General features: G+C 42.7%; 1 protein-coding gene across 1 annotated transcript; it reads right to left on the reverse strand.

Annotated features, from left to right (window-relative positions):
- Positions 1–334: 334 nt before the first annotated feature.
- POU2AF2 (POU class 2 homeobox associating factor 2) lies at positions 335–25,534 on the reverse strand. The gene is made up of 4 exons (XM_016203577.2): positions 25,430–25,534; positions 4,716–4,758; positions 2,011–2,303; positions 335–727 (listed from the first exon to the last, which is right to left on the reverse strand). The coding sequence occupies exons 2-4, from the start codon at positions 4,720–4,722 to the stop codon at positions 335–337; spliced, it is 693 nt and encodes a 230-aa protein (XP_016059063.2). The 5' UTR covers positions 4,723–4,758; positions 25,430–25,534.
- Positions 25,535–26,047: the final 513 nt, after the last annotated feature.

A 26,047-nucleotide genomic window follows, 5' to 3' on the forward strand; every position in this document is an offset into this window, starting at 1 on the left:
CAGTATGTTTTATGGATCTGCATAAACTTTTTAATGTAATTTAAGGACAAAAAAAAAAAAAAAAAAAAAATCAGTGCCAAAATGGTATTCCAAAGATAACAGAAGATTCAGAGTTCAATGGGTTACTGAAGTTCCCAAAGACTTCAGGTTGTCTCTTTAGAATCTGGCCCCTGATAAGTTGGGGAACATTACAAATAACCGCCATTGTCCATTAGGAAAGGGTTGTGATGGCTTATCTTGAAAGCCCAGTTCTGAGTGAGCTCCACACCAAAACCAATCTGTGGAGTACAGAGCCCAAGTTAAGGAAAAGCAGAGACGTTCTTTGGTGCACCCCTCAGTAAGCCCTGCGGCACTCGTATGACCCCCACACCATGCTCCCATCTTCTTTGGTCCATGGAGAAGGGTCCTGAAGGGCAGAGGCATCTGCCCCCTCGTCTGGGGAGAGGGGCACCACCTTGGGTGGTAGGTCGTTGGACACTGTCGTGAAAGGGGTGAAGGGATATGGGGGCGGGGTGGGGTACCCTGGTGTGTGGTACAGATCCTCCAGTGTGTGCAACGAATAGGACTGGGCCCCAGCCAGGGGGGGACCCCAGCTCGAGCTCCTGTGCTGGGTGGTGCTCCCCGACTCCAGCTGGGAGAGGCAGCTCGTGCTGGGTGGCAAGGCGTCGGTGGACACAGGGTCGAGCTGGCTGAGACCATCCGGCACTGTCTGTTCCCAGGAGTCTCTCTGAGGAGAATGGAAAGGCCACCAAGGTTAGTCATTACACGACACTCTGATGTGGACAGACTTCTTCCCAACATGGGCTCCTGCTGGACCACGACCCCCAGAGGGGGCTTGGTGTCCCCCCTGTCCGGAGCCTCCTTAGCTGGCAGCTTTCCCCCGGCAACGGACACCAGCAGTGACAGTTTTAGTTCCCTTCTTACTCCAGAATTAGGTTCCCAGGATATGTTAAGGTTCCTTTTGCAGAGAACAACATTAAGTGAGTGAAATGTGAGAATGAGAAAACACATTTATCCAGCATTTTGACATGGACGGCGCACCGGGTCGTGCGTTCTTTCTGAGCCTCACAGCACGCGGTGTCCTAGGTGCCCCCTCCACCGTGGGCAGCGGGCCAGCGGCTCCTGGGAGCAGTGCGCCCCTACACGGGCTGGCTTGTGAGTGGGCCGGGAGCCACCGGCCCTGCTGAGCAAAGAGGTGGGAATCTCATTGGCTCCGGGCTGGAAAGACTGTGAGTTCAACTCACGGCTTGGCACTTACTAGGTTCCTGACTGAGCTCTCACTTTGTTTATCTGTGAAATGGGCTTTAATAACTATACCCTGGGATGTTGCAAGGAGTAAATGAGCAAAGGCACAGAGAAGTTCCTGGCTGGAGCAGATTGCTCGGAAATGTTAATCCCCACCCCCTTTTGTCTAAAATTCCATCTTTAGAGAGATTCACTCCTTTGAGGTTGAAGGCTTCAGAGTTTTCTATAAGGAGGGTGTTAGTGTTCTGATCCATCTTTATGAACTTGTCTTTGGCAGGATTGAGAGACAACAAGGTTCTACATGGTAGAGTGTTGTGGGGAGGGGAGGGGTGAGTGTGTGTGTGGGGGGGGAGGTGTGGGGGTAAGGGCAGGCAGGATGCATCCCCTTGGGAGGCCCCAGCCTAGCCTGGTCTGAGATGTAACTGCTGGGCTCTTTCCTTGCGCTGGAGGAACGACGGGAGAACATCTGGCCAAACCAGTAGAGTCTTAACAAAATAGCTAGAAATCCTGCTTTGCTAGTCCCCTGGGCCCAAGGACAGACCATCCTGCTGGCCTGGGTGGCAAGGGTCTTGGAGGAAGGCCCCTTGGGAGAGAGTGCCCAGGTCAGAGGTCTGTCCTGGCATCTCCAGGGCAGGTGCAGAACAGCCTCAGGGGTCTCCAGGGCGACCACACCGGGCTTCAGCCTGGTGCCCAGCCCTTGGGCTGGCGGGACCACCGGAGCCCTGATCTTCCTCCCTGCCCCCCGGGAAACAGCTGCCCACTCACCAGCACGAAGTGCGTGGGGTCGCTGGGGAAGGGCGGCGGCAGGAGCGGCGGCAGGGGCGAGGCGCCGAACAGCGGGCCGCTGGGGGCCAGGGCCGGGGGCCGGTGGTCCCCACAGGGCTCGGGGAAGTAGGAATCCAGGAGCGCGGGGTGGCTCTGCCCCGCCGACTCGCAGGGAAAGGGCTTCGCCGCGCTGGAGGGGCAGACGTCGTTTGCAAATTGTTTGGTGCTGTGGAAGTCGGAGTCAGCTAGAAAAGATCTCCTGACTCCGTAGTAACCTGACATGACCGGCGAACCTGTTGGCACATGGAAAGCAAACAAGCAAACTTTTCCTCTTGGGAGAGTCAAGGCCATCTCTGTTGTAACCGAGCTTTTCCACCTGTGAAATGGTGTCACTCACACATGCCTCACCCCACGGCTAGCATTTCAACAGATGTGTCTTGAGGGTGCTGAATACTGTGGCGTTACCTTTTTTGTATGGCCCAGCGCAAATAACTTTGTGTTTAAGAAAGTGCACTCTGCCTTTGGGCATGAGTTCAGTTTGGGCGGTGCAATAACCAAGGTCATTCACTCAGCACATAGTGATTGTGCACCTTCTATGTGTCAGGCACTGTGCTAGGGAGGGGTTGGGCTTTTACGTAAGTTGGCATTTTCATTCTATAGGATGAAGCATCTTTCCCACAGCTTCTGCGCTCAGTCCTCACACGCGGGACCATTAACAGGAGGCTGCTTCTGGGCACATTGTCTGAGATTCAGCGTCTCTAGATCAGGTGATGCTGCGACCCCACCCCAAACCCGAGGCAGGAGTATTCTTCTCCTAACCCTTTGCATGCTGACTGACTTTTAACCCCCAGTCTAGCACCTAGCAGGCCTGGCCTGCTTGCTTTGGAGTGATATGGCTCCCATGCAGCCAGGTTAGGGGAAGGTCCACAAAAAAACGATTTCCTGGGTTTGAGGAGACCCGTGTTATTTGCTGCCCTCTCGTGGCCATGGTGTGGGCACTGCAAGTGTGGAAGCCAAGGCCTGGCCCAGAAAGTTTCCCTTGGAGAAAACAAGGGAAGAAGCTGAAAAGGGAAGAGTCGTATTTAAGGTTAAAGGTGAGTGAAATGAACCCAGAAGGGAAGAGGTGTGTTGGCTAACTTTCTGATGCTGTAGCTCAGTTGTAGTGGGAAACACTTTGCCGTTTAGAACGCCTAAAACGGATTGTTTCCAGCTGGTGGTGGGTGTGCTCATTAGCTAAGACCTACACCTAGAGACCACAAAGGGCTGAGCTGGGGCGAAGATGCAGGTGCTTGACCTTGCCCCGCCCACAGTGGACCACTTTTGAGCTTCGCCCCTGCCCACCCCACCCACTCTTCTGCAGAGAGAGAAGTCAGACTGTCCTTTGGATCATGACTCAGTCGTATGCTGGTCTACAGACACACACACACACACACACACACACACACACACACAGCACTTTGGCCTTTGTCACATGGTGTGGCACTTCATATTGTGCTCACTACTCCTTCACCTGAGCTACAACCCTCTTTCCTACAAGCTCCATGGGGCAGAACTTAAGTTTTATACATTTTCTGTAAACACATTGTTTGATTACTGTGTTCAACAATTACATGTAAACCTATTCATTTATCCAGAAGAAATAAAAAGCCCTTGTAGAAACAGCACGATTCTACTAACTCCCCTTTCATCTTAAAATTTATAGCCCTGAATTTCTAATCTGCTCATGAATTTGAAAGCTGCAGTTAGGGGTCTTATCATAAGCAGATTTCCCTAGAAAAAAACTGGAGCAAATGAAAATCAGTATCAACACATAAGGTTCTGTTTCACACCACAAAGTTATATCCAAGGGAGTGGCTAAGGCTGAGAACAGAACCAAGACTATGTACATGGCTCCCAGGGTCTTATATCTGTATTTCTAATTTTCAAATAAAAACAACCACAAGGGAAAAACCCTCTGCTCTCTTGAGCATATATATTTTTTCTCCTTAAAAAGAGAAAGAATAATTGTAGGTGGTAAGAGAAGCTACATAACTTTTTCTTCTATAAAAAGGATCAGAATCCAGTGGCAGTAAATGTGATTGGGATTCAGACATGTGGACCTTCTACTGCTCTTATTCCTTTCCCTACCCACCTCTGAAGGGTACTAAAATTATTGAGAAACACTACGCCACTTCTGAGTTTGGGATCTGGAAGGAATGTGTGTGTGTGCATGTATGAGAGTGCCCATCACTATGATTAAGAATGCTCCCTTTGTATCCCCATAGGAGTATTTCATGACACATGCACTGAAATGAATACAAGATGCTTAACTCAGTGCCTGCCATATAGAGATCAATAAATGTTAGTTTCCCCATCTGCCCACAGGTCTCTCTGCTTGTGTGCTAAAGCAGGTGCACAATCCATCAGATCATGGTGCCAGAATTTTAGACATTCTAAAATTGTGTCAAGGGCCAAACACTTATTTTGCCCAATAAGCTTCTGCTAGGCAGGTGGTCAAAAAGCAGCCTTCAAGACAGAAGGAATTCTAAATTCAGGAATGGTTGAATTAGGTCTGTCTTCACTGATTTGATATTTTAAAAACAACTATTTTAAAGAGACAACATTTTAAATGTGCTGTAAGACAGTTATTAAAGAACAGAAGCCCAGATGCCCTATTGAAACTGGAAAGGGAATGGATGAATCGCTCGTTGAACTGAAGTACTCACCTGGCATCTGGACAAATGGAGACTGAGAGGAACTGACACTGCCCTGGAAGGCAAAGACAGCGAGTGTTTTCTTCTTTAGTTGCACATTTGGATTAAAAAAAAGATCAGGAATATATTTTATAAGCTTTATTTTCTGATACCAAGAAATGCTATTTGGGAGGTTAGAGTGGTGGGAGTCAACTGAGAGTAAGAATGTAAGTACCAGAGAACAGAATTTTACAAGGGGCGAAGAAAAGCCCATGTTTTAGATTCTGGTAAACATACCATAAAGCACTAGCTAGGTGAAAGGGAATACTTTATCCTTTGTTTTTTACTGTTTCCATTAATATCCTTCATAAAATATATATTAAATATAGTATCTATCTATCTAATCTATCTATCATCTATCTATCATCTATCTATCATCTATTTATCTACCTACCTGCCTATCTTTCTACATTGCTTGGCATTTGGCTTCAGTATTGAATGGCCACTTTTTTACCATCTCTTGCATATAGAATTGAAGTGCAACCGAGGGTCGGGACCCTGACTGTGACTTGTCTTCAGTGCCCGGGTCAGAGTGTGGTTCATAGTCAACACAATAGAAATATGTGGCATAAACATACAGTCCTTTAAGCTTGTAAGTCTAGTGAACATGGGAAGTTGGGGGAGATTGGCAGTTGAATCATGTCCCCCGAAAAATATACCAAAGTCCTAACACTCAGTACCTGTGAACATGACCTGATTTGGACATAGAAACTTTGAAGATGTTCTAGTTAAATTAAGATGAAGTCAGACTGGAGTAGGGTGGGCCCTAAATACAACTTGGCTGGTGTTTTTACAAGAAGAGGAGAGAGACACAGGCACAGAGGGGAGAAGGCCATGTGAACACAGAGGCAGAAATTTGAGAGATACAACCTCAACCTAAGGAACAACAAGGACTGCCAGCAACCACCAGAAGCTAGGGAGAGGCAATGAAGGAGGCTCCCCTAGAGCCTTCAGAGAGAGCCTGGCCCTGCTGACGCCTTGATTTTGGATTTCTAGTCTCCAGAACTGTGAGACAATAAATTTCTGTTGTTTTAAGCCACCCCATTTGTGGCTTTGCTACTTCAGCCTTAGGAAACTAATACGAGGACTGATTGATGATGAAATAGACTATTCGGTAGAGTGTGGGAAGTGGCATGGTCTGGGGGAGAAATGGGGGGAGGGCACTTAAGCTGGTGTCACAGGTGGGGTGAGGTACACATCCTGGAGGAAGTGATGCCTAAGCTAATGTCTGAGGGGAAGCGTATCCAGGTGTGTAGAGTCTTAAAATACACAAATGCAAATCTGGCTTCAAGATGCTCAGGAACAGAGCTAAGTGGAAAATGTGGCTGCTTTAAAACATAAGAGTCTTCAACATCCGGTTCTATGGATCTGAGCTCTTAGCCCCGACTCTCATGGTCGTATAGACTCTCAAGTGGGGAGAGATTTTTATGGAGTCTCATCCAACCACCCATTCAATGCAGAAATCCTCTCCATATTAACACTGTGCAGTTAGCCTCTGGTGATAAAGAAATCAGCACCCCTGAGAAAGCCCATTTCTTCTTTGGAGACCTCTGGCTGTTACAAAGAAGGCCAAAAAGAGTCACTTTATTAACTATAATCTCTTTGGTCCATACAGAATAAGTTTAACCCTTCTTCCATTATGGCCCTTCAAATACTTGAAGACAACCCAATTTTTCTCAACTTATCTTAATCAGTTTGGACTGTTATAACAAATGCCATCGACTGGGTGGCTTAACATTTCTCAACAACGAACATTTCTCCCAGTTCCGGAGGCTGGAAGTTTGAGATCTATTGGTGAGAGGTTCAAGATACTGTTTGTAGTCTTTGCTAAATATGCAAGGTAAAATTTTATGGGTAACCACAAAGAGTAGAGATAGAGGCTGGAAGTTTGCGATCAGGGTGTCAGCACAGTTGGGATCTCAGTGAGGGCTCTCTCCCTGATTTGCAGATGGCTGGCTTCTCAATGTGTCTTCAAGTGTCAGAAAGAGAGATCATCTTTGCACGAGTCTCTTCTTATAAGCACACTAATCCCATTTGTGAGGGCTCTACCTTCAGGATCTAAATACCTCCCGAAGGTCCCATTGTACAATCACATTGAGGATTAGAGTTTTAACATATGAGTCTTGGAGGACACAAACATTCAGTTCACAGCACCAACCTGGAATTTTTTCTTCTCCAGGCAAGATATTCTCCGACCACTCAAAAGTAGCATAATATCTATTAGTGAAGACTCTGTAACTAGAGTGTCTGTGCTGGGATCCCAGCTCTGCCTCTTATTAGCTGTGTGATCTTGGGCACATGAAGATGAAATGAGATCATATATATCAAGCACTTAGAATAGTGCCTGGCATAGTGTAAGCAGGACAGAAGTGTTAGTTAGCTATTACCACTCCAATGCAGTCTTATGTTCCTTCATATCTGTATTTCTCTAATCGGGTTCTGATTTTTGTGTTTTCCTGTTAATAACTTAACACCTTTTAGTGGCAGAAGGGAACCCGTGGGCATGTGGGGTCAAAGGTGCCTGGTGTGGGAAGGAAGGGAGGCAGTGATTAATTATAGAAGCACATGCCCCCATGTTGCCAGTGCCCATGTTATCCAGTGTTTCCTTCCAATTTCCAGCTCTGCCTGGCTAGGTCTTTCACTGAAGGCCTGTGCTGAGGTGAGGCCTGCACCTCTGGCTTCCTCTGCCTCAGCCTCCTTTCCCTTGTAAGTAGGGTGTGGCAGGGTGGTTGCTGTCCTGGTGCTGCCTGGGTGATGTCCTAGTGTTTTTCTCCCACTGTCTCTCCTTGCCTGCTCCCCTATGTTGCTCTGGCCAGGACTAGGGCCAAGAGGAAGGCTTCTGTGGGACTCAGTAGACATCCAGTTTGATGGATGCAAGTATCTCTTGTCCCCTCGCCATCTGTCAGCCATTCCTTCATCAGCTGGCATGGCTCTGCCTCCAGCCTCTACCCAAGGCGGGCAGGGATGAAGCTCAGTCTATCCTGCCACACTCCTTCAGCTTCTGACCTCTCTGCTGTAGGCGCTCTCCTAGCCTTCCCCTCCACCGCCACCAATCCCCAGAATCTTCTTACACTTCTTCTTTTTCTGCTCAGGTTGAATTCCTGCTGTGGAATTCCCAACACTGTAACCTCCCCAACCCAATTTTAATACCTGAAGACTCTACAAAGGTTTCACAATTACCAGAGTAGTTGATTTTATTTATTATATGATGAAAAGAAGCCTCTTGTGTTCATTTCTCCTACATAACGTTGCCCTCTACCTGCTGTGAAAATTAAACTCTCTATTTCAACTCTTTACGGGTACCCATACCATTTTACCTTGTAAATTTAACAAAGACTCCAAAGAATATCTTAAAAGGCTCAGTGACAGACAAGATCCTTAGAACATCAACTTTTACTACCCTTCTCCTAATTTACATATGTACATTTTCTTCCATTTTAGCTAGGTTCTTTTTATTAAACTTACTCACAGTAGACACCATAATTATCTTTATTTTATTAGGTAAATCTGTGTTAGATTTACTTACATAGTCACCACTTTCTTTGCTGGCCCACCTTCTGGACTTTCCCCCTCGATTCAGTTTTCCTTCTTCTAAAGTAAGACGTTAGAACATTCCTTTTGTGAAGGCGGTGTTGGTGGTAAGCTTTTTCAGTTTTATTTATCTGACAACATTATTTCTTTTGCCCGCGTGTTTGACTCAAAATACTGCTGGGTTCACAAGGGTAGCTTTATAGGCATTCTTCTGCCGGCACTTTGAAGATCCCACTCTGTGGTTGGCTTCTGTGATTGCTGTCGGGAAGTTGGCTGCCAACCTCACAGTCATTCTTTGTGACAATCTTTCTTTTCTTTCTGAGTGTTTTTTAATATACCCCCTTGGTCTGTAAGATTTTTTCCAGTTCACCTCACTTTATCTAGAGATAGATTTTTAAAAGTTTATCCTGTTTGGTACAGGATGGGCTCCATGTGTCTGAGGACTTAATGCTTTTCGTAAGTTCTGGAAAAGTTTCATCCATCCTGTTTTTAAAGATTGCCTTGTCTGTATTATCCCTCTCCTCTCCTTCTGGGACTCTTGTTTAGGTGAATGTTAAACCTTTTACTTTTATCTTCTGTATCTCTTAACCTCTCCTTGCTTTATAGTCCTGATTCTCTGTTCTGTATTTCGGTACAGTATAGAGCTCTCAAATCTACATCCATTTCACTTACTCTTTCTTCAACTGTAGTTAATTTGCTGTTTAACTCATACATTGAGTTTTTAAAAATTACTAATGGTTACATTTTTTCATTTCTATAAATTCAGTTTGATTTTTTAAAAAAAATATGCTTGGTAATTTTTTAAAAAATATGTTTTTATTGATTTTAGAGAGAGGAAGGGAGAGAGGGAGAGAGAGATAGACACATCAATTGTCTGCCTCTTGCATGCCTGCCACTGGGGACTGAGCCCGAAACCTGGGCATGTGTCCTGACTGGGAATTGAACCGTGACCTCCTGGTTCATGGGACAAAGCTCAACCAACTGAGCCCCACTGGCGGGGCTATACTTGGTCATTTTTGAATCTTTTGTTGAGTGCTCGTTATTTATTAAGTTTTTGTATAATTTGTATCTGGTAATTCTAATATCTGAAACTTCTGGGAATTTAAATTTATTGTTTATGCTAAGTCTCATTCTTAGTGGTATGTTTCCTTAAGCATTTGGCGATCTTTGATTGAAACTTATATCTGGTTAACCTGTGAAAATACAGGGTCCTTGATTGAGGTTGCTTTCCTCCAAAAGATTTATGTTTACATTTCTTGGGAGCCAGCTCTCTTCCAGGTTTCCCAAATTAATCCTGGAGTCCCAGGTTCAGCCCTTTAAACTTGGCAACAGCTCAAAGACCAGTCTTCACGTGTAAAGCTAATTTGGACACTTGTCCTCAGGGGAACCTGTCTTTTGGTATGACTACCTTCTCATCATTAATGTCTTAATTTCTACTCAAACCTTTCCCGAGCCTTCTGTGTCAACCCTAACCACCCCCAGACCCAGGTTTGAAGCTTTCTCTTGCTTCCTGCCAGCTTAACAACTCAGTAAAATGTGTTTTATGCAGGATCGTTTTGCTGTGGGACATCTCACTCCCGTACTATCTTGCCTGCCTGAAACAGAATTGAATCCCTAAATATTAAAATTAGATGTAAATACCTTTCTGATTTTTACACAGCACAAAAGCTTTTGTTTTTCCAAGATTTCCAATATTTTCAACCAGAGAATTAAATTAGAATAGAAGTACTTCATAAACACATGCTTATAGTAATTTCATAAGCACACTGTTAAAAACGTGGCCAAATGTGTCACATGCATTTTCTCATTTAATTATCACAACAACCCCAGAAGGGAATAACCTAGGCTACCCTGCAAGTGGTGGTGGTGGTGAGTAGGGTCAAATAAGGACCTTTTGCCTTCTAAGCATTTTAATAACTCAAAACTAAAAATAGGAAAGCATCAGCGTTAATTTTTTTTTTTTTTTTTTTAGTATAAAGGAGACTTAGATTCATCCAAGAGGGATCATATAATTATCTAAATCTCACCAAAATGATCTAATAGGATTTATACTTCCCTGTCTGGTATCTATCAATCATCTCCTTGGTCTTTCAGTGAATATTCTATTTTTGGAGGGTCATTTTTATGGAGGTGTAATTTACATATAATAAAATGCACAAATTTTAAGTATACAATTTGCTGAATGACAAATGTGACAAACTCCTGTGACCTACCGCCAAAATCATGATATAAAATATTTCCATAAAATTAATTATTCTGTAACTATAATTAGTGCTGCCCTCTGTATGGAGGCCTGGGAAACATTTAAAGGGCTGAATATAAAAAGCAATGATAACGCATCACTTCGGTTCATCTCACAGAACATAGAAGAGTTCTAAAGGGCCTGTGTTGGGACTGGGAAGGATTTCACTGGGCAGATTTCAGAGCTGGAACTCACCCCCCATCCCATTCCCAGATGTTATAGGTTGAGAGAGAACACCCTAAAATGTGAGCCTTCAGCATGAGCACTAGTTGTCATTACTCATGTCCCTTTCTTCCTTGTTCAAGATATTATACTCACACAGTTGCCTCTCCTCATATGAATCCTCCAGAAATAATATTAATATTGAAGAGCCCATAACTTTTGACCAAACGAGATGGTATATAATTTTTATTTTGCATACTGCAAACAACAGGATCTTGCAATGCCAGGTACCCAAATTTAGAGGTTGATATTTGAATGAAATTTGCCAGTCTGCAACTTCCTGTAGCTAACACAGCAGTCTCACAGCTGCCCCCAAAGCCCTTTCATGAAAATGAGCTAATTTGAACTAATAGGTCACCAAGGTAGTAAAGTGATAAGACTTTTCCTTGAGCACATTTATAGTCATTTTTATGACCCTATAATATTTTTAGGTGCCAACCTAGATGAAGGAACACATTGAAATGTACCAAGGAATGAAGAGATCTCTGACTAGCATAAGATGTTTCACACTACTATATAATATATTTTAAAAATTATGCCTATATAGTTTAGAAAGTATCTCTTTAAACTTAAAGATAGTGCTATTACTGCATAAACAATAATAATCATAGCCACTTGTGATTAGCTGGGGTCCCTTTTCAAGGAATTTACAGTATTTTATAGATTTAATTTCTCATTCTCATTATATTTATGGTTGGGAGAGAGCTGGAATCCATGATATTATATTGAACATTCTAAAACTATATTTTAATATCTGAATTTAGACCCACCATAAATCATGTGATTTTCTCCCAACTTTGAAATGAATGGGAAGTTAATGCTGGATGTAAGACAGTTAGCCTTTATATAGGTACCCATGTTAGGTAGAAATACCTTCTTTCTCCAGAAGAAACTGGGCAGAGAGAATTGGGTGCCTTAGCTATTGTGACAAGTATGTAGTAGAACCTGAATCATTCTGATTGGTGTGACATCTTATACAGTGACTAAACTATACCAAGCCTGTTCTAATAAATCTTACTGTTTTGCAAAGTTTGAAACAGGTTTTGATTTTTGGACCACTTATTTGAGCTACATAGTAATTTGATCATAAATTACTCCATAATGAATAGAAATACAGTTATAAGCATCTATCACGTGCCAAGTGTTTTATGTATTGTTATCTCATTATAAAGTAGTTGTTAACATCTCAAGTTTACAAAGAGGAAAGCACAGAGAAGTGAAGTAATCATGTATTAAGTCACCCATCTAGTAAATTATAAACCTGGGATTTAAACCCAACTCCTCTGACCGCTCTCTCAGCCTCTCAGTGACATAACCAGCAGGTTCTCCGCACTAGCTTTTCCATCAAACCACAAATGTTTACTGGGAACCTCTGATGGACAAGGCAAAGCGCTGAATGTTGCAGGTGCCAGGAAAAAAATGTAACCAAACAGCTTAGATTAGGATCTACTCAGGGACACAAGCCATTTGTGGTAGATTAAATATGGACACAACTTCTTTGCAGCTCCTCCCATTAAGAAGTGGAGTCTATCCCTCCACCCCTTTGAGTCGGGGTTGGTTTTGTGACTTGCTTTGACTAATAAAATGTGACAGAGGTGGTGTTGGGTGAGTTTTGTAGTCTAGGCTTCAAGAGGATTTGCAGCTTTTACCATGCTTTAAATGCTGCCTTACAACTTCCTCCTAAGAAAGTCACTTGAGCCTCCTGGATGGTGAGTGACGGCATGGAAGCGAATCCAGGCGCTCCTGCTGACAGTTGGCACCGATGTGCAGCTACGTGAAGGAGCTGTCTTGGGCTTTAGCTAAATGCAGCTGCATGAGTGAGCCCCGGGGGAACCTGCAGAGGGACTTCCAGCCAACCCACAGAATTGTGAGGAGTCAGAATCATCATTATCAGTTGCTAAGGTTCTAGTGGTTCTCAAGTAACTGATACAGACATGCCCAGGAAAAGGAGATCACGGCCCAGAGCAGCATGTGCCTGGTTTCCAGGCGCATGGCCCATGCTCTACACACTCTAGAGGTCAGGAAAGGGAGAACTCGGTTTGCTAGGACTTAGGCCCCGAAAGATGAGTGGATGCAGAAGGGAGGAAGGAAGCTCCCGGGTGCAAGGGGTTTTGTGGACCAGGCACACAGGTGGGCAAGCACACCCACATCTTACACTTTAAGAAATAATAAGCAAGTTGCTTGTCAGAAACAGAAGTTTCACTTAACCGATTAAACAAAAATGCATTGTGTGCTTACTGTGAGTCAGGGTTGTGGGCATTTCCAGAGGTACAGAGAAGGAAGGCGTGGACCCTGCTCTCGGGGGGCACAGTTTCCTAAGGAACATAGGCACCTGAGGGTGTATGTAGTCGGTGCAGTACTGAAAATGAGGGTTGAAAGGACTAGCATTTCATGAATGCTTCGTGCCACGTGCTCTGCCAAGCACTTTCCCTACACTAGTGTGTGTCCCATCATTTTTACTAACAACTAGCATTTGTGCGCTTTACTTACTTTGCACTGTGCTAGGTGATTCACATGCATTATCTCAGTAAGTCTTCACCGTTAACCAATGAAACAGGATGCTGGTCAGAAAGCTAGTAAGTGACACGGGCTGGGTTCCAATCTAGATCTATTCTAAGGATGACTTAGTGTAGGCAGGGGTGAGGGTTTGGGAGGGAGGGGAGAATGAGGGGGGGAAGGAGGTGAGTTGCTCTCTTGGGGGGAGGGGGTTGAACACATCCTACCATAGATGATATTTGAGTCCCGTTTTGAAGGATGAAAGGAAATGGGTAAGCAGATAGGCTAAGGGGCGTTATAGTTGGGGACCAAGCAAGGCTGGAATGTGTGGAAAGCATGTCACAGACACAGAGTGTGCAGGAAGTGTGCAGACAGAAGAGTGAGGAGAAGCTGGAGGAGGGAGATGGAGCCAGGTCAGAAAGAGCTTTTTGAGCCGTGCGAAGGAGCTAGGTCTTTGTCTGGTATCAGGCCCTGGTCCCTTAGAAGTGTTTAGCAGCGTGGAAAGTGGCCTTTTAAGTAATTTAATCTGGTGCTGAAAGTGACAGATCAGGAGTGGTTTGGGGCGTTAAGTGACTTGCTTAAGGCCTCCAAATGTATAGAGGTACAGTGAAGACTAAAAGACATTGAAATTCCCTCTTGGGGAAAGGAATGTACTGTGAAAACATTAATTTATGCTTTTCACAATAGCTCGTGTAAATATCTAACACTGATTTTGGTCTTCATTAACTTGTTTGTGCAGCGACTTAATTTCTTGGTAATAACAGCAAAATCCTGGAAGCTGGTGAGCCCTGGGAAGGAGGAGGGATGGGTGGGAGGCAGGGGGTCGGTAGACTTCTATTTTTACTTTATACTCTTTTATTCTGTCTGAAATTTTACCATGCATTACTTTTGTAATTAAAACAACTAGCTAATAAAAGGTAAAAAAAAAAGAATTTAACTTATATTTTTATTGTAAATCACAAATTCTTAATAAAACTATGATTCCAAGTGTCTTAAATTTCTGGTATATGAACTATTTTATATCCTTCGGAAAGCTTACACAGTTACAGAATTCCAACTCTCTGACAGTTTCTGGAAATTTTACTGTTAAAACTTTCCTGCGTGGCACAAAATTATGGCCAGGCTGTCTCTGTGAGGACGTGATTTTCTGTTGACTAAGTGACAAAATGAAACACTTTTTCTTTTTTTTACCCCGGGCATTTGTGTGCCTTTGGAATGCCTTTTGCATTTATGTAGCTAGGTTAGAACACAGGATCCACGGGGATGCATGTTGGTAGGTGGTCCTGCGCACTTTGGCCAGAACTGAATCTGCAAACTGCAGCCCGGCCAGAAGGACTTGCCACGGCTCTTGTGCTGCAAAACCTGGTTATTTTTGCAAGCTGTGCAAAATAACTCTCCACCAGGAAATATTTTGAATTTCATGACATTAAAAAAACACACAGAACCAATAGAACAGCTGAAAAAATAAGTGGCTTGCAAAAGGTTAGCCTTTATTATTATTTAAAAAATTTTCTGCAATTGTGAAGGAGCAGGTGGTTGGGTAGGGAACACAGAGAGCCCTGGAAATGTGGTTCAGTTCTCTAAACAGGGCAGGACAGTAGGCTAATTAAAGTCAGACAATGGACCATATTGAAAGCCTTAGATAAAACATTCATTCACATGAATGCCAGAGATATAATGCGTGCTTCTGTATTCAAACATTGGCATTTTGAGTTTATAAGGCATCGCCTGCTCGGAAAATGTTTTTTTTTGTCTTCTAGGTTCTTTCTAGGCTCATGAAGGGGGTTAGTTGGCAATGGTAACAAGCGATATGCAAAGCACTGTGCTATGAGAGTGAGCAAAAAAGTGGACTAGGGTAGACACTGATTCCCTTTATCAATAGCCTTGCAAACGTCACAAATGAATGGATCCCTCCCCTGGTAATTCAGAAAAAAGCAGGAAGGGCAAATGAGATGTACTTCCTAAAGAGAAAGTATAGTTTTCCTAAGAGATTGAGTAACCAAACACCAAGAGAAAAGGTAATGCTAAAAAATAAGACAAAATAATAGTATAAGAGAAATAACACCCTAGCGTAGCAGGATATACTGGGCCATCTGATGACCATTGACTGTGCCCAGGCAAGTATGAGAATCTTCTTAAAGCTGAAACATATTGTAGCCTGGGTTCAATTTATAAGGCTTAAGGAGATGAAAAGTGACTTTTATGGTAAATCTTAGGGAAACAGAGGAGAGTGTGAATATTTCTTGCGATAGTGGTGGTTCAGACTTTTTTGTACTCAAAGGTCTTCAGAGCTTGGGATGCCTGCTAACCACGAATTCAATAAAACATGTATGTGTTCTATTATTAGATTTGATAGTATAGTGATGGTTGCAATGGCTGTGATTTCTTTCTTGAGTTTATGTATGGGCAACTCCCTAAATGTCAGGCATGAATAATCTGTTTATTTACATCAGTTTATTTACATTCTGATTCTTCCTTCTTTTGCCTTTTTATTGCTGTTTAACACCACCATTGAAATACCACAATATACAAATTGTCCAAGTTTTAGCAGGGGTCGGAAGGTATATCTTGATTAAAATTAAATTTTGATATTAGCAAAGGCTAATGTCTTTTGTGTGGAATACTAAAAATCGGCTTCATACTTATGAATGGAGTGCATTGTGGTCCCCATCTCTCTCTCCATCTTTTCTCATAGTTTCATAAGAAAGGAAGAGCATAAGGAAATGACCCTCCCCTTTCCTTAGTGGCTATTATATTTATTAAGATTATGCATATGGTTGTTTACTGTATAAAACTACGAGAGAATGCAGGACACCGTGGAGGCTGGGAGAGCATCTAAGAGGTGGATCACCAGAAGCAGCAGCTAAAAGCTGGTCGGCTCTATGCTTTACTGGGCCCAGCGAGCTCTCCAGCCCTCAGAGGGAGCTGATAGGGTTTCTGCCTTCTCAGTGGGAGAAATGGCCTCTACATCCAGTCTCAGGAGTGAGCCACGGGATACCAGCCTCCCAGGGCAGCTTGGCAATATTCAGAAAAGAAATCACTTCTCATTAAAAGGCATAGCAGGAGAGTAATTTCAGGCAAGAAGAAAAGGTCAGCGCCAAATGGGTTGGGTGAGGTAGACCCTCAGAGATCTCTAGGAGCGCAGCAAAGAGGCTTCTAGAAGGTCAGAGTGGTACGATTTCCTCTTTTACAGAGAAGGCCAGGTGCCATGGAGATTCTAAGAGGTTGGGGGTCCAGCAGTGGTGGGGAATGACAGAGAGGAACTATATTCTGCAAGCACGTTCTGGGCTGGCACTAGAGAAAGGCTCTAGGAAGGAATTAAGGACTCCTTGCATGTAGATGCCTGAGTATCATGGGAAATAAAGGCTTTGGTTCTGATTTGAGCTGCGTGTGGCATCATCTGAGCAGCCTACAGAGTCACTGCAGGGACAGGCAGGGAGACAGACACGAGGTGGGGGGGAGCAAGAGTCGCAATTGGCCCCATCGTTCCTGGAATGTAAAGGGTGAGGTGAATGCTGAGCAGAGGAGCTGAGCTAAGTGGTTATTCTTTGGACCAAAAATGTAAATTTAAGAAGGCAGTACATTAGGTGAAATAAAGACCTTGGAGTCCAAAAAACCTGGGTCCAAATCCAAGCTTCACTACTTTCTATGAGGCTTTGTTTCTGCATCTGAGAAAACAGATGAGTGCCACCCTCCTAAGACTGTTGTGCTTCTTGTTGATAAATGAGATATATTTAGAAGTGGATATGAAAATATTTGTAAAGTCCCTATTTAGGAGCTTAGCAGTAAATAAATGAAAGCTATTATTATTAAGAATTCTTATTTACCCCAGAGAGAACTGAGGTGATGGAAGGGGACCCAGGATTTGCTTTCCTTGGAAGAATGAAGGGGTTCAGCTTGCTTGGGGGGGTGGGGGTAGGGGGTGGAATATGTTCTGAGGTCTGGAAAAGCTACTAAGTTAGGGCAGAAGGGGAAACATTAAAAACACTGTGAATGCCAGTCCCTTCCCACCTGTACCATTCATAAAATTATATGGTCCTTTGTAATTGAGGGAATGTAGGTTTAAAAAAGTAACATTACTTTTTAAGTCAGCAAATTGGTAGAAAATCCTGATCAAAATGTTAAGACATTTATTTTCTTCTTCCTGCCATTTGAAGTTTGAGTTTTCATGAAACAGTAGCCCATGATTGGGAAGTAAAATACTTCGTTCATTATCCAAGACTAGTTAAGTCTTTGGATATTTACGGCAGAATGAGGGCAGCTGAGTTTATGAGTTTATGAATTGCACCAGGTTGGAGCTTCATATCCAGCCAACTTGTCTTTCAGAATGTAGGAGGGTGGTATTGCTGAGTCAATAAAAATTAAAGCTGCTAACTGTGGCTTCTACAGTTTTATTGTTTCATTCCTCACTGTGAATCAATTTTTCCAACCTACAAGTCACCCAGTGGCCTTTCTAATGGTTTTATTTATTTATATTATGTTAGAATTTATAGTAATGAAAACAGGAGTTCTAACTGCCAAGGCTGCTATTTAGAGCTGGCCACAATCTTGCCGGTATCTACCTACGTGCCACATACTTTCACTGTAATGTTATCAAGTGCTACCATGTTCCAGGTACTATAAACACCATAAAAGCTGCCATTTATCGAGCACTTACAACATGCCATGTACCAGCTGCACCAGGGGCTCTATGTACATTATCTAATTTCATTTTCATGACAACTTTATGGTGGTATCACAATCCCCGCTTACATAGGAGGAAACTGAGGCCCAGAGAAGTTAGACTATGTTTCCACATTAGAGTCAGATCCTCAGTCTGTCTGACTCCTACACACAAGCTCTTAACCACTCTGTCACACTGCCATTCCTCCTGGGCTGGAGACTCCAAAAGGAACAAGTGGAAATAGAAAGACAGCCAGTTGGGGGAAAGATTTAAGAAAACAAACAGTCATAATGCAATGCAATCAGTATTTTAGCAGATAAATATGCTGGAATCTCTGGGAGCAGAGGGGAGTGTCTGGAAGACCTTAGCAGGTGAGGCTAGCGCTGAATCTGGAAGGGCCATGCACCAGGTCAGGCCTCTCAACCTTCTCTTTCACTTCAGCCTGCAGACCAAATTGGGCCACCCACTGCATGTCACAGACAGAGTGCCACCTCCCCCTCTAGACCACCATGCTCTGTTGGGACCTCCCCCCTCCTCACTGATCGCTCGAGTTATCTTCTCTCAAAGCTCAGCTCAAGGCTCAGCTTCCTCCAAGAAGTCTTTTTCCACCTACACTGTCCATGCTCTGCTCACCCTCTTCCGAACTCCACAGTGTTCGCTGATGGCCACTATCACATGTTCGGCCCTTGGGGAAAAGCCATCCTTTAATTTTTCATCACTTATTTCATGTATAACTCCTTCTCCCACAGCCGGACTGTACATTTCTTCAGGTCAATCAGTTTCTTACATCGCTTTGAATTCTAACGTTCCCTGCAGTATTTAATAGCAACAGCATCGACTGAGTACCTACCATGTGCCAAGCCCTTAACAAATATTAAATCTAACCCTGACGATAACCTTGCAAGGCAGATAGACAGCAAGATTAAGTCATCATACAGTTGACAGATGGCAGAGCTGGAATTTGAATTCAGGTCATCTGGATCCAGAGCCCAAGCTCTTCACCATGCCATGCCGTCCCTGTCGTAGATGATGAACTTTAGGCAACCTGAAGGCTATAGGTTCCCAGATGACAGGCTGACCTCAAGCGTCAGCTCAAAGATGCTTCAACTTGGCAATGAGCTAGTTTTCAGAAACTCAGATCTATTTAAAATCCTAAGCAGTGAAATGGGGACATTTCTAATATGAATAACAATATTAAAGAAGACAAAGGAATGGGATGAACTATTAAAAGTTTGAGTATTAAAATTGAATATTGAAGTGGAAGAGACCCAACTGTCAACTTTTAGGGTGAAGCTTAGAGAGAAGAAAGGGGTTGCCCGAGACCACCGACAGCCAGGGGAGGCTTCAAACACACTGAGGAAGGGGCACTGTCTCTTTTGGTGTAGAAGCAATGTCCTGGATACATTTTCCAAAGTTTCAGGGAAATCAAACAAACTTTGAGATTCTATCATATACAGTTCCCAAGTGTATTTTATATATATATATATATATATATATATATATATATATATATATATATATATATTTCTCAAGAAATCCAAATGCAAATCACAGATACGGCTGCCACAATGTTTACACTCGGTGATAACTGAAGGGTGCCTGTGATTGGTGCCACAAAACAGCAGCTGGATATTAAACTAAACAAACCTCTAACTAGCAGACCTAATAGAAAGACAGAAAGTTATTAGGCATGGAGCTGGGCAATGCACATCTGTTCCACAGTTAGAGTCTGCCCACTTCTCAACAAAGATCAAACACTTTCAATTGCTCTGTGCCATAAATGCAGTATATATATCACCCATTTACCTTCTGCTCCTCCAAATTCTCCATCAATGTATATTATTGTCATACTTCTTTCTGTGCATACAATGGTTTCCTTCCAAAAACAGTTAGGAAAGGTTTTATTCAAGGCCCCCAGCTGACAATATGGCCTTATCTTATGTGTTCTTGATGTGGAGATTTTAGCAGCTAATTTAAACGTAAGGATTTGGGAAAATATAGAAAAAGAAAATAACTGTTAGTAATTGTGACTTGAAAAGCAAACACTTGAGGCTGGTATAAAAGAATCATGCCAAGCGAAAATAGTTAAATTTTGGTCTGTATATGTATAGTAAGTATAATTCAAGGTTGATATTGTAATCTAAATACATGTCCCACTTAGAGTATATCTCGTCAACATTTTCCTCAGTTCAGACCTTGCAAAACAACTAGAAATCTTTACTTCTTTTTTCTCATGTTTATGTAGAATATCAAAATAATGTTCATAGCTATTTCCCCTCGTTCCTCACTATAGCATTTTGATGAGTGAGCAGAGAAGGACCGCTAATAGCATGTCCACAAACCAAAAAAAAAAAAAAAAAAAAAAAATTAACATCAGACCCTGATTCCCAGGCCTATTTTAATCTCCGCCAAATGGCATTGTATCCCCTTTTCCATGACACAATTTCAGTTCCAAACGGATTTTCGTGTTCTACTCGGCAAGTTTAAATTCTTTTCCTTCTTGCCAGCTATTGTATATTCAATGATTTTAAGTGAATCTTTGTGATAGCTTTAAGAAAGACTTGATTAGAAAGCTCAGTAGCCTGCAAACTGTTCATTGAATTTCAAACCAAAATGAAAAAATGGTGGTTATTAGGCTTAGTGCTTCTTTTTCTTGTTACCTCCCCCTTACTGTAGATAACTGAGAGTTCACTGTATTTTGTGATGTTATTAAAATTTTTCAATGATTATCCTTTATGGATCTCAATTAAAATAGTGTAACTGAAAACAAAAATGCAACCTAAACCTACATCAGAATTCTAATTACACATAAATTTTGGAACTAGCTGTTGGTGAATGGCTCATATTTTAAATATTTTGACATGGGATATTTTGGGGTCCATTTTTTGGCCCAGCACAACATCTAGTAGTGTACTAAGGAATCGCAGAAAAATTTGAGAAAGGAAGAGAAAGCCATGCCTGGCCGGCGTGGCTCAGTGGTTGAGCATCAACCCAGGATCCAGGAGATCGCTGTTCGATTCCCGGTCAGGACTCATGTGCGGGTTGCTGGCTCAGTCCCCAGCAGGGGGCTTGCAAGAGGCAGCCGATCAATAACTCTCTCTCATCATTGATGTTTCTGTCTCTTTCTCCCTCTCACTTCCTCTCTCTAAAATCAATAAAAAATATACTAAGAAAAAAGAGAGAGAAAACCATTATTTAAAAACAGATATCCACAGCAACAGTGTGAAACCACAGGGTCCTGGCTACAATGTACACAAGTGGTTTTAAATTCAGTCTTTGATAACAGTCTTTTTTGATAGGAGGGATATTTTTCTCCTTTGATTCCTCCTGCAAAGATGTGAAAACCTTATTATGGTATCACAAACAGATGCTCTTAGGGAAACTGTGGTAAAGATGGATCAACAGAACCTGGGTAAACTTACCAAAGTGTTGCTGGAAGAGCAGAGCAGCAATTTGGACTTAAATAGGAACTTTCTAAAGGATGCTTATCCAGGGGGACAAAGTTTCCATAATGTATGTGTATTAGCTTCCTAGGCTTGCTGGTAAAAAGTTACCACAAACTGGGTGGTTTAAAAAGACTGAAATTTATTCTTTCGCAGTTCTGGAGGCCAGAAGTCCAAATCAAGGTGTTGGCAGGGCTGTGTTCCCTGCGGCCTCTAGGGCAGAACTCATTCTTTGCCTCATTCAGGCATTGATAGCTGCCCGCATTCCTTGATTTGTGGCTGCATGACTTCAACCTCTGCCTACATATTACATTTCCTATGTCTCTTTTGTGTGTCTCCTCCTTTGTGTGTGTGTCTCTCTCTCAAACTCATTCTTACAAGGATACGTGTGATTGCATTTAGGGCCCACCCAATAATCCAAGCTGTGTCCTTTCAAGGTCCTTAACTTAATCATTTATTTTGTCACATAAAGCAACATTCACAGGTTCTAGGGATTTGACATGGGATATTTTGGGGTCTGTTTTTTGGCCTAGCACAACATGTATAGTGAAACTGTATGGTGGGATCTCCCATATCCTCAAGTTAGCCTTTGACTGGTTATAATCTATCTTGTCAGTAGCAAATTTTGAACATGTCTAAGGATGGCTTCCTTATCTGAAATGATCCAAGATATCCAACTCATTGTCACCTAGTGCATTGGCATGAAAAATAGGAGGCATCCTTAGTATTACTTGTGCAATTAGAGCCCCAAATGCCTGCCAGCAACCTGATTCTCCATGATTCCTGCTCTTGGGTTTCATTTGCAACAGGGACAGAAATAGGTCATTGAAAGTAGATGATTAATTAATACAATATCCTTCTTGGGATATACAGATATTCTAGAATATGGTTGAAAAGACGAAACATGATCAGGAAGACAGTAAAGTCCATTCATGAAGATACCTAAAGTCCAAATAACCACATTTTGAATTTATATGCATTTAATTACCTAAGTTGAAAAGGTCATTGAAGTGAGGATAAGAGTAACATTGACATGTTGCAGGATGTAAGTAAAAGAGGTTAAGACTGAGTTCATACAGCCTCACACTTGATGCCTAAGAATAAGTGCACAGTTAGAGCTGGTTGGCTCTTTTCTAGTCCTAGAAGTTTTTTCTACATAATATATTTTCTTATGTTTTGATGTCCTTTGTTTGCATGTGCTATGGCCTGAATGTGTCCTTCCCAAATTCATATGTTGAAATCTTAATGCCCAATGAGGTGGCATTAGGAGGTGGGGCCTTTGGGGGTGGTGATTCGGTCATGAAGGCAGAGGCCCTGTGAATGGGAGTAGAGCCTTTGTGAAAGAGACCGGAGAGCTCCCTCAGCCCCGTGTGAGAGGAGAGTGAGACGTCTACCATCCAGAAGGGGGCTCCACCAGAAACGAGACGGCCTGACACCCTGATCTTAGGTGTCCAGCCTCCAAACTGAGAAGCGTTTGTTGTTCAGAGGCTATCCAGTCTGTGGTATCTTGTTATAGCAGCTCCAGTGGACAAAGATAGCAGGAGTCAGAGGTTTTTCTACTCTAGTCCACACTGATCTTTCCCTTTAAAAGGAATATGGAATCAGGAGTCTGAAAACCTTCACTTGCAACCGCAGCTTGGAAACAATCAATGCCCTTCTCTTGTTCTCAACTTTTTAATCTTTAATACAGGGAACCATGTAAATATCAATCTCACAGAATTAGTGTGTTTATCAAATGAGATAGCACACAAGGAAGTGTACTTTAAACTGTCCTTATGTAAATAGCGTGATGGTCTTCCTATCACATGACCTCGCTGCCTGGTCTTTTGTCTTCAGCATTCAGTCTAGTGCTTGGTTATATGGTTGTGTCTTTTTTTTTTTTTTTTAATGTTTAAGTATGTTTCCTTTCCACCAAGTTATTTGGTGTTCAATGGCACAAACTATGTCTTACCCAGTTCTTGGAGCCACTTTCACTATAACATTTTCAGTGTCATTGGGCCAATAGCAACAGCTCAACAAGTTCTCATCTGGGTAAAGGTAAGAACTGTGGCTGTGGTGTGTGAGGCTTGGGCACTTGCTCTTTGCTTGATGGTGAAGTTCCCAAAGTGCGATGTGTAAAGAATCACCAAGGAGCTTGTGAACAATGACCATTCCTCGGCTCTAGCCCAATAACTCTATGTTAATGGACATGGGACAGGGACCAGTAATCTGCATTTTAATTAAATAATATGGCTTATTATTAATTATGTTTATGTTGTTATACCTCTTCAAAAGTAAAAACATCAAGAAATAAAGGAAACACACTATTTGATATCAGATCTTGAACAAGAAGTCATGTTAGATAATTTTTTATAAAGAAAAATATATGTATGTCTACCATTTGGTCTTTTTACGTAACTCTGTCGGACAAAGGGTCTTATCATTTGTATATGGGTATTGATGACAATGGCAAGGAGCGAGTTACCTCCTTACTCACACTGGGAAGATACAATATCTGCTGCTTGACTATGGTGTTTTCCTCACTGTGATTCTTATAGTCCCAACTGACAGTGTGCCTGGAATTTTCATCAAGTTGCACAATTTTAGTTATACTTGTGGTCTAGCAATTCATGCTACTTCCATGAAGCTGTGGTTCATTTAGAGCAGACTCTGAATTCTCTCTCTCTCCCTCTCTCCCTTTCTTGACTAGACTGGTATGGATATTTTTAACACACACACCAGATGATTCTGAGCAGGCGCTGTGAGAAACACCGCACCAGGAGCGTACAAGAAGCCAATTACCTAGATTTCTCTTTGTCAGCTAAGCTCCGTTTGTTGCACTAGAAGAGAGGAGGTGCTTCCAAGGAAAGGGGGGCAGAAAATGTGCAGCAAAAGGTGATCTTAGGTGGGAGGATCTGGGGTTGTTCATTTAAAACCCGCCCTAGAAGTTTGATTTTGGAGCAGTGTTGGATGTGGCACTGACATGCAGAGCAGACACACTGAGAGACCAGTGCCCACTGTGTGCCAGCCCCTGTGCAAGGTGCTGTCCCGGATGCTCTAGTCATTCCTGGTCATCTGCTCTCATGCCCTGCACCCTGCAGCTCCTGACAGATACCTGGCATTCATGCTGTTGTATGTTACCTAATACAATAATGATTATATGCCCATCTTGACAGCCAGATGCCATTTCCACTCTAGAATCATTTTTTGGAGAATTGGGTGCCGCTACTTAAACATTTTAGGCACAGAGTGTAGCTATTTATGAGGGCAGAGATGGCAGAGAAGGGTGTTAGACTTAAGACATCTCCTACTAGAATTTTTAAAAATTTTAAAATTAAATTTATTGGGGTGATATTGGTTAATAAACATGTAGGTTTAAAGCGTACACTTCTATAATACATCACCTGCACCATCCGTCGTTAAATCTCCTTCTGTTGCCATATAGCTGACCCCCTTTATTTACCCTTTACAACCCCCACCCCCGTTTCCTCTGGTAATCACAACACTGTTGTCTGTGTCTATGAACTTGTGTTTGTTTGTTCACTTGCTGTTTTCAGTTTTATATCCCATGTAAGAGTGAAATCATATGGTTCCTTTTTCTGTCTGACTTATTTTGATTAAGGTGACATTCTCAAGATCCGTGTACGTTGTCGCAAACGGCAGTGTTTCACCTTCTCCGATGGCTGAGTCCTACCGGGATTGTAGAACCTGACTTTGCGCGTCACAGAAAGGATTCCTCTGAGTTGTCCCTACCAGGTTGGGATACCACGCGGTGAAGGCCAGCATTATTCACCGGCTGAGCCTGTGTAATGCGTGACTGGGGAAGTGAAAAGTCGGAGTGCGTTCTTCTTGCATTGCTGCAGCTGCAGTGGTCAGCCAGTAAGGCCGCAGAGCTCTTGGGGTGCTTGGTCGGCCCTCCACAGATGTGCCATAGTGTTAATAATAGTAATTATGCAGTAAGTGCAGGCCGAAGGAAGACTTTGCAATAGAGAATATCAGACTCAAGAGGTGAGAGGTTGGTGTGTAAATAAAAGGAGACGGGAGATAACTAACCTTAATAGAAGACCTCCCCCACCCCAAGGAGTTCAGAATGTGTTAAATTGAGACTTACATTAAATCTTGAGTTACTTGTCTGCCTGGATCGTTTTTCTGCCAGCAGATCTTTGACCGTGTGCTTCACTCTCACGCCTTGATACACTCGTTTGCTGTAGTCTCCTGGGACTTAAGCAAACGGAGTAGTAACAATCAAATTCGGAGGGAGTAATTAGGTTAACTCTTGGAGGGATGGATTAGAGCTGACAGTTGTGATACTGTTTTCTCGTTAGAATGACAGATTTGAATTTGAAGTGGCTTTAATAGAGGTAATTTACTCCTATCTCCTGTCCTTAATGGAAGCTCATCCAAGCTCTGAGTAAAGAAACACTATTCCTTCTTCTACACAACTCTTCAAAGTGTCCTCTTTTTTTGTACTCTGGTTTGTCAAAGTTTACTCAAGGAAGACTTAAAATTTATGCTTTAGTTGCAAGATCAGGAATTGGATGCAGCTGGAAATACTGCTCCTTGCTGCACAGAGCAAAGCTGGGTTTGCATGATTCAGGTTACACAGGGATAGTATTCCTGCCGCCTCACACTGCTACCTGATGCGGTGAGCAGGTCAGCTGGACCGTCTCAGGTAGATGATGCTTTCAAGGAGAAAGTAATTTGTTTCTGTTTACTGTACTAATTTACA

Source organism: Miniopterus natalensis, chromosome 11 (assembly GCF_054644295.1).
Source record: "Miniopterus natalensis isolate mMinNat1 chromosome 11, mMinNat1.hap1, whole genome shotgun sequence".
Taxonomy (NCBI): domain Eukaryota; kingdom Metazoa; phylum Chordata; class Mammalia; order Chiroptera; family Miniopteridae; genus Miniopterus; species Miniopterus natalensis.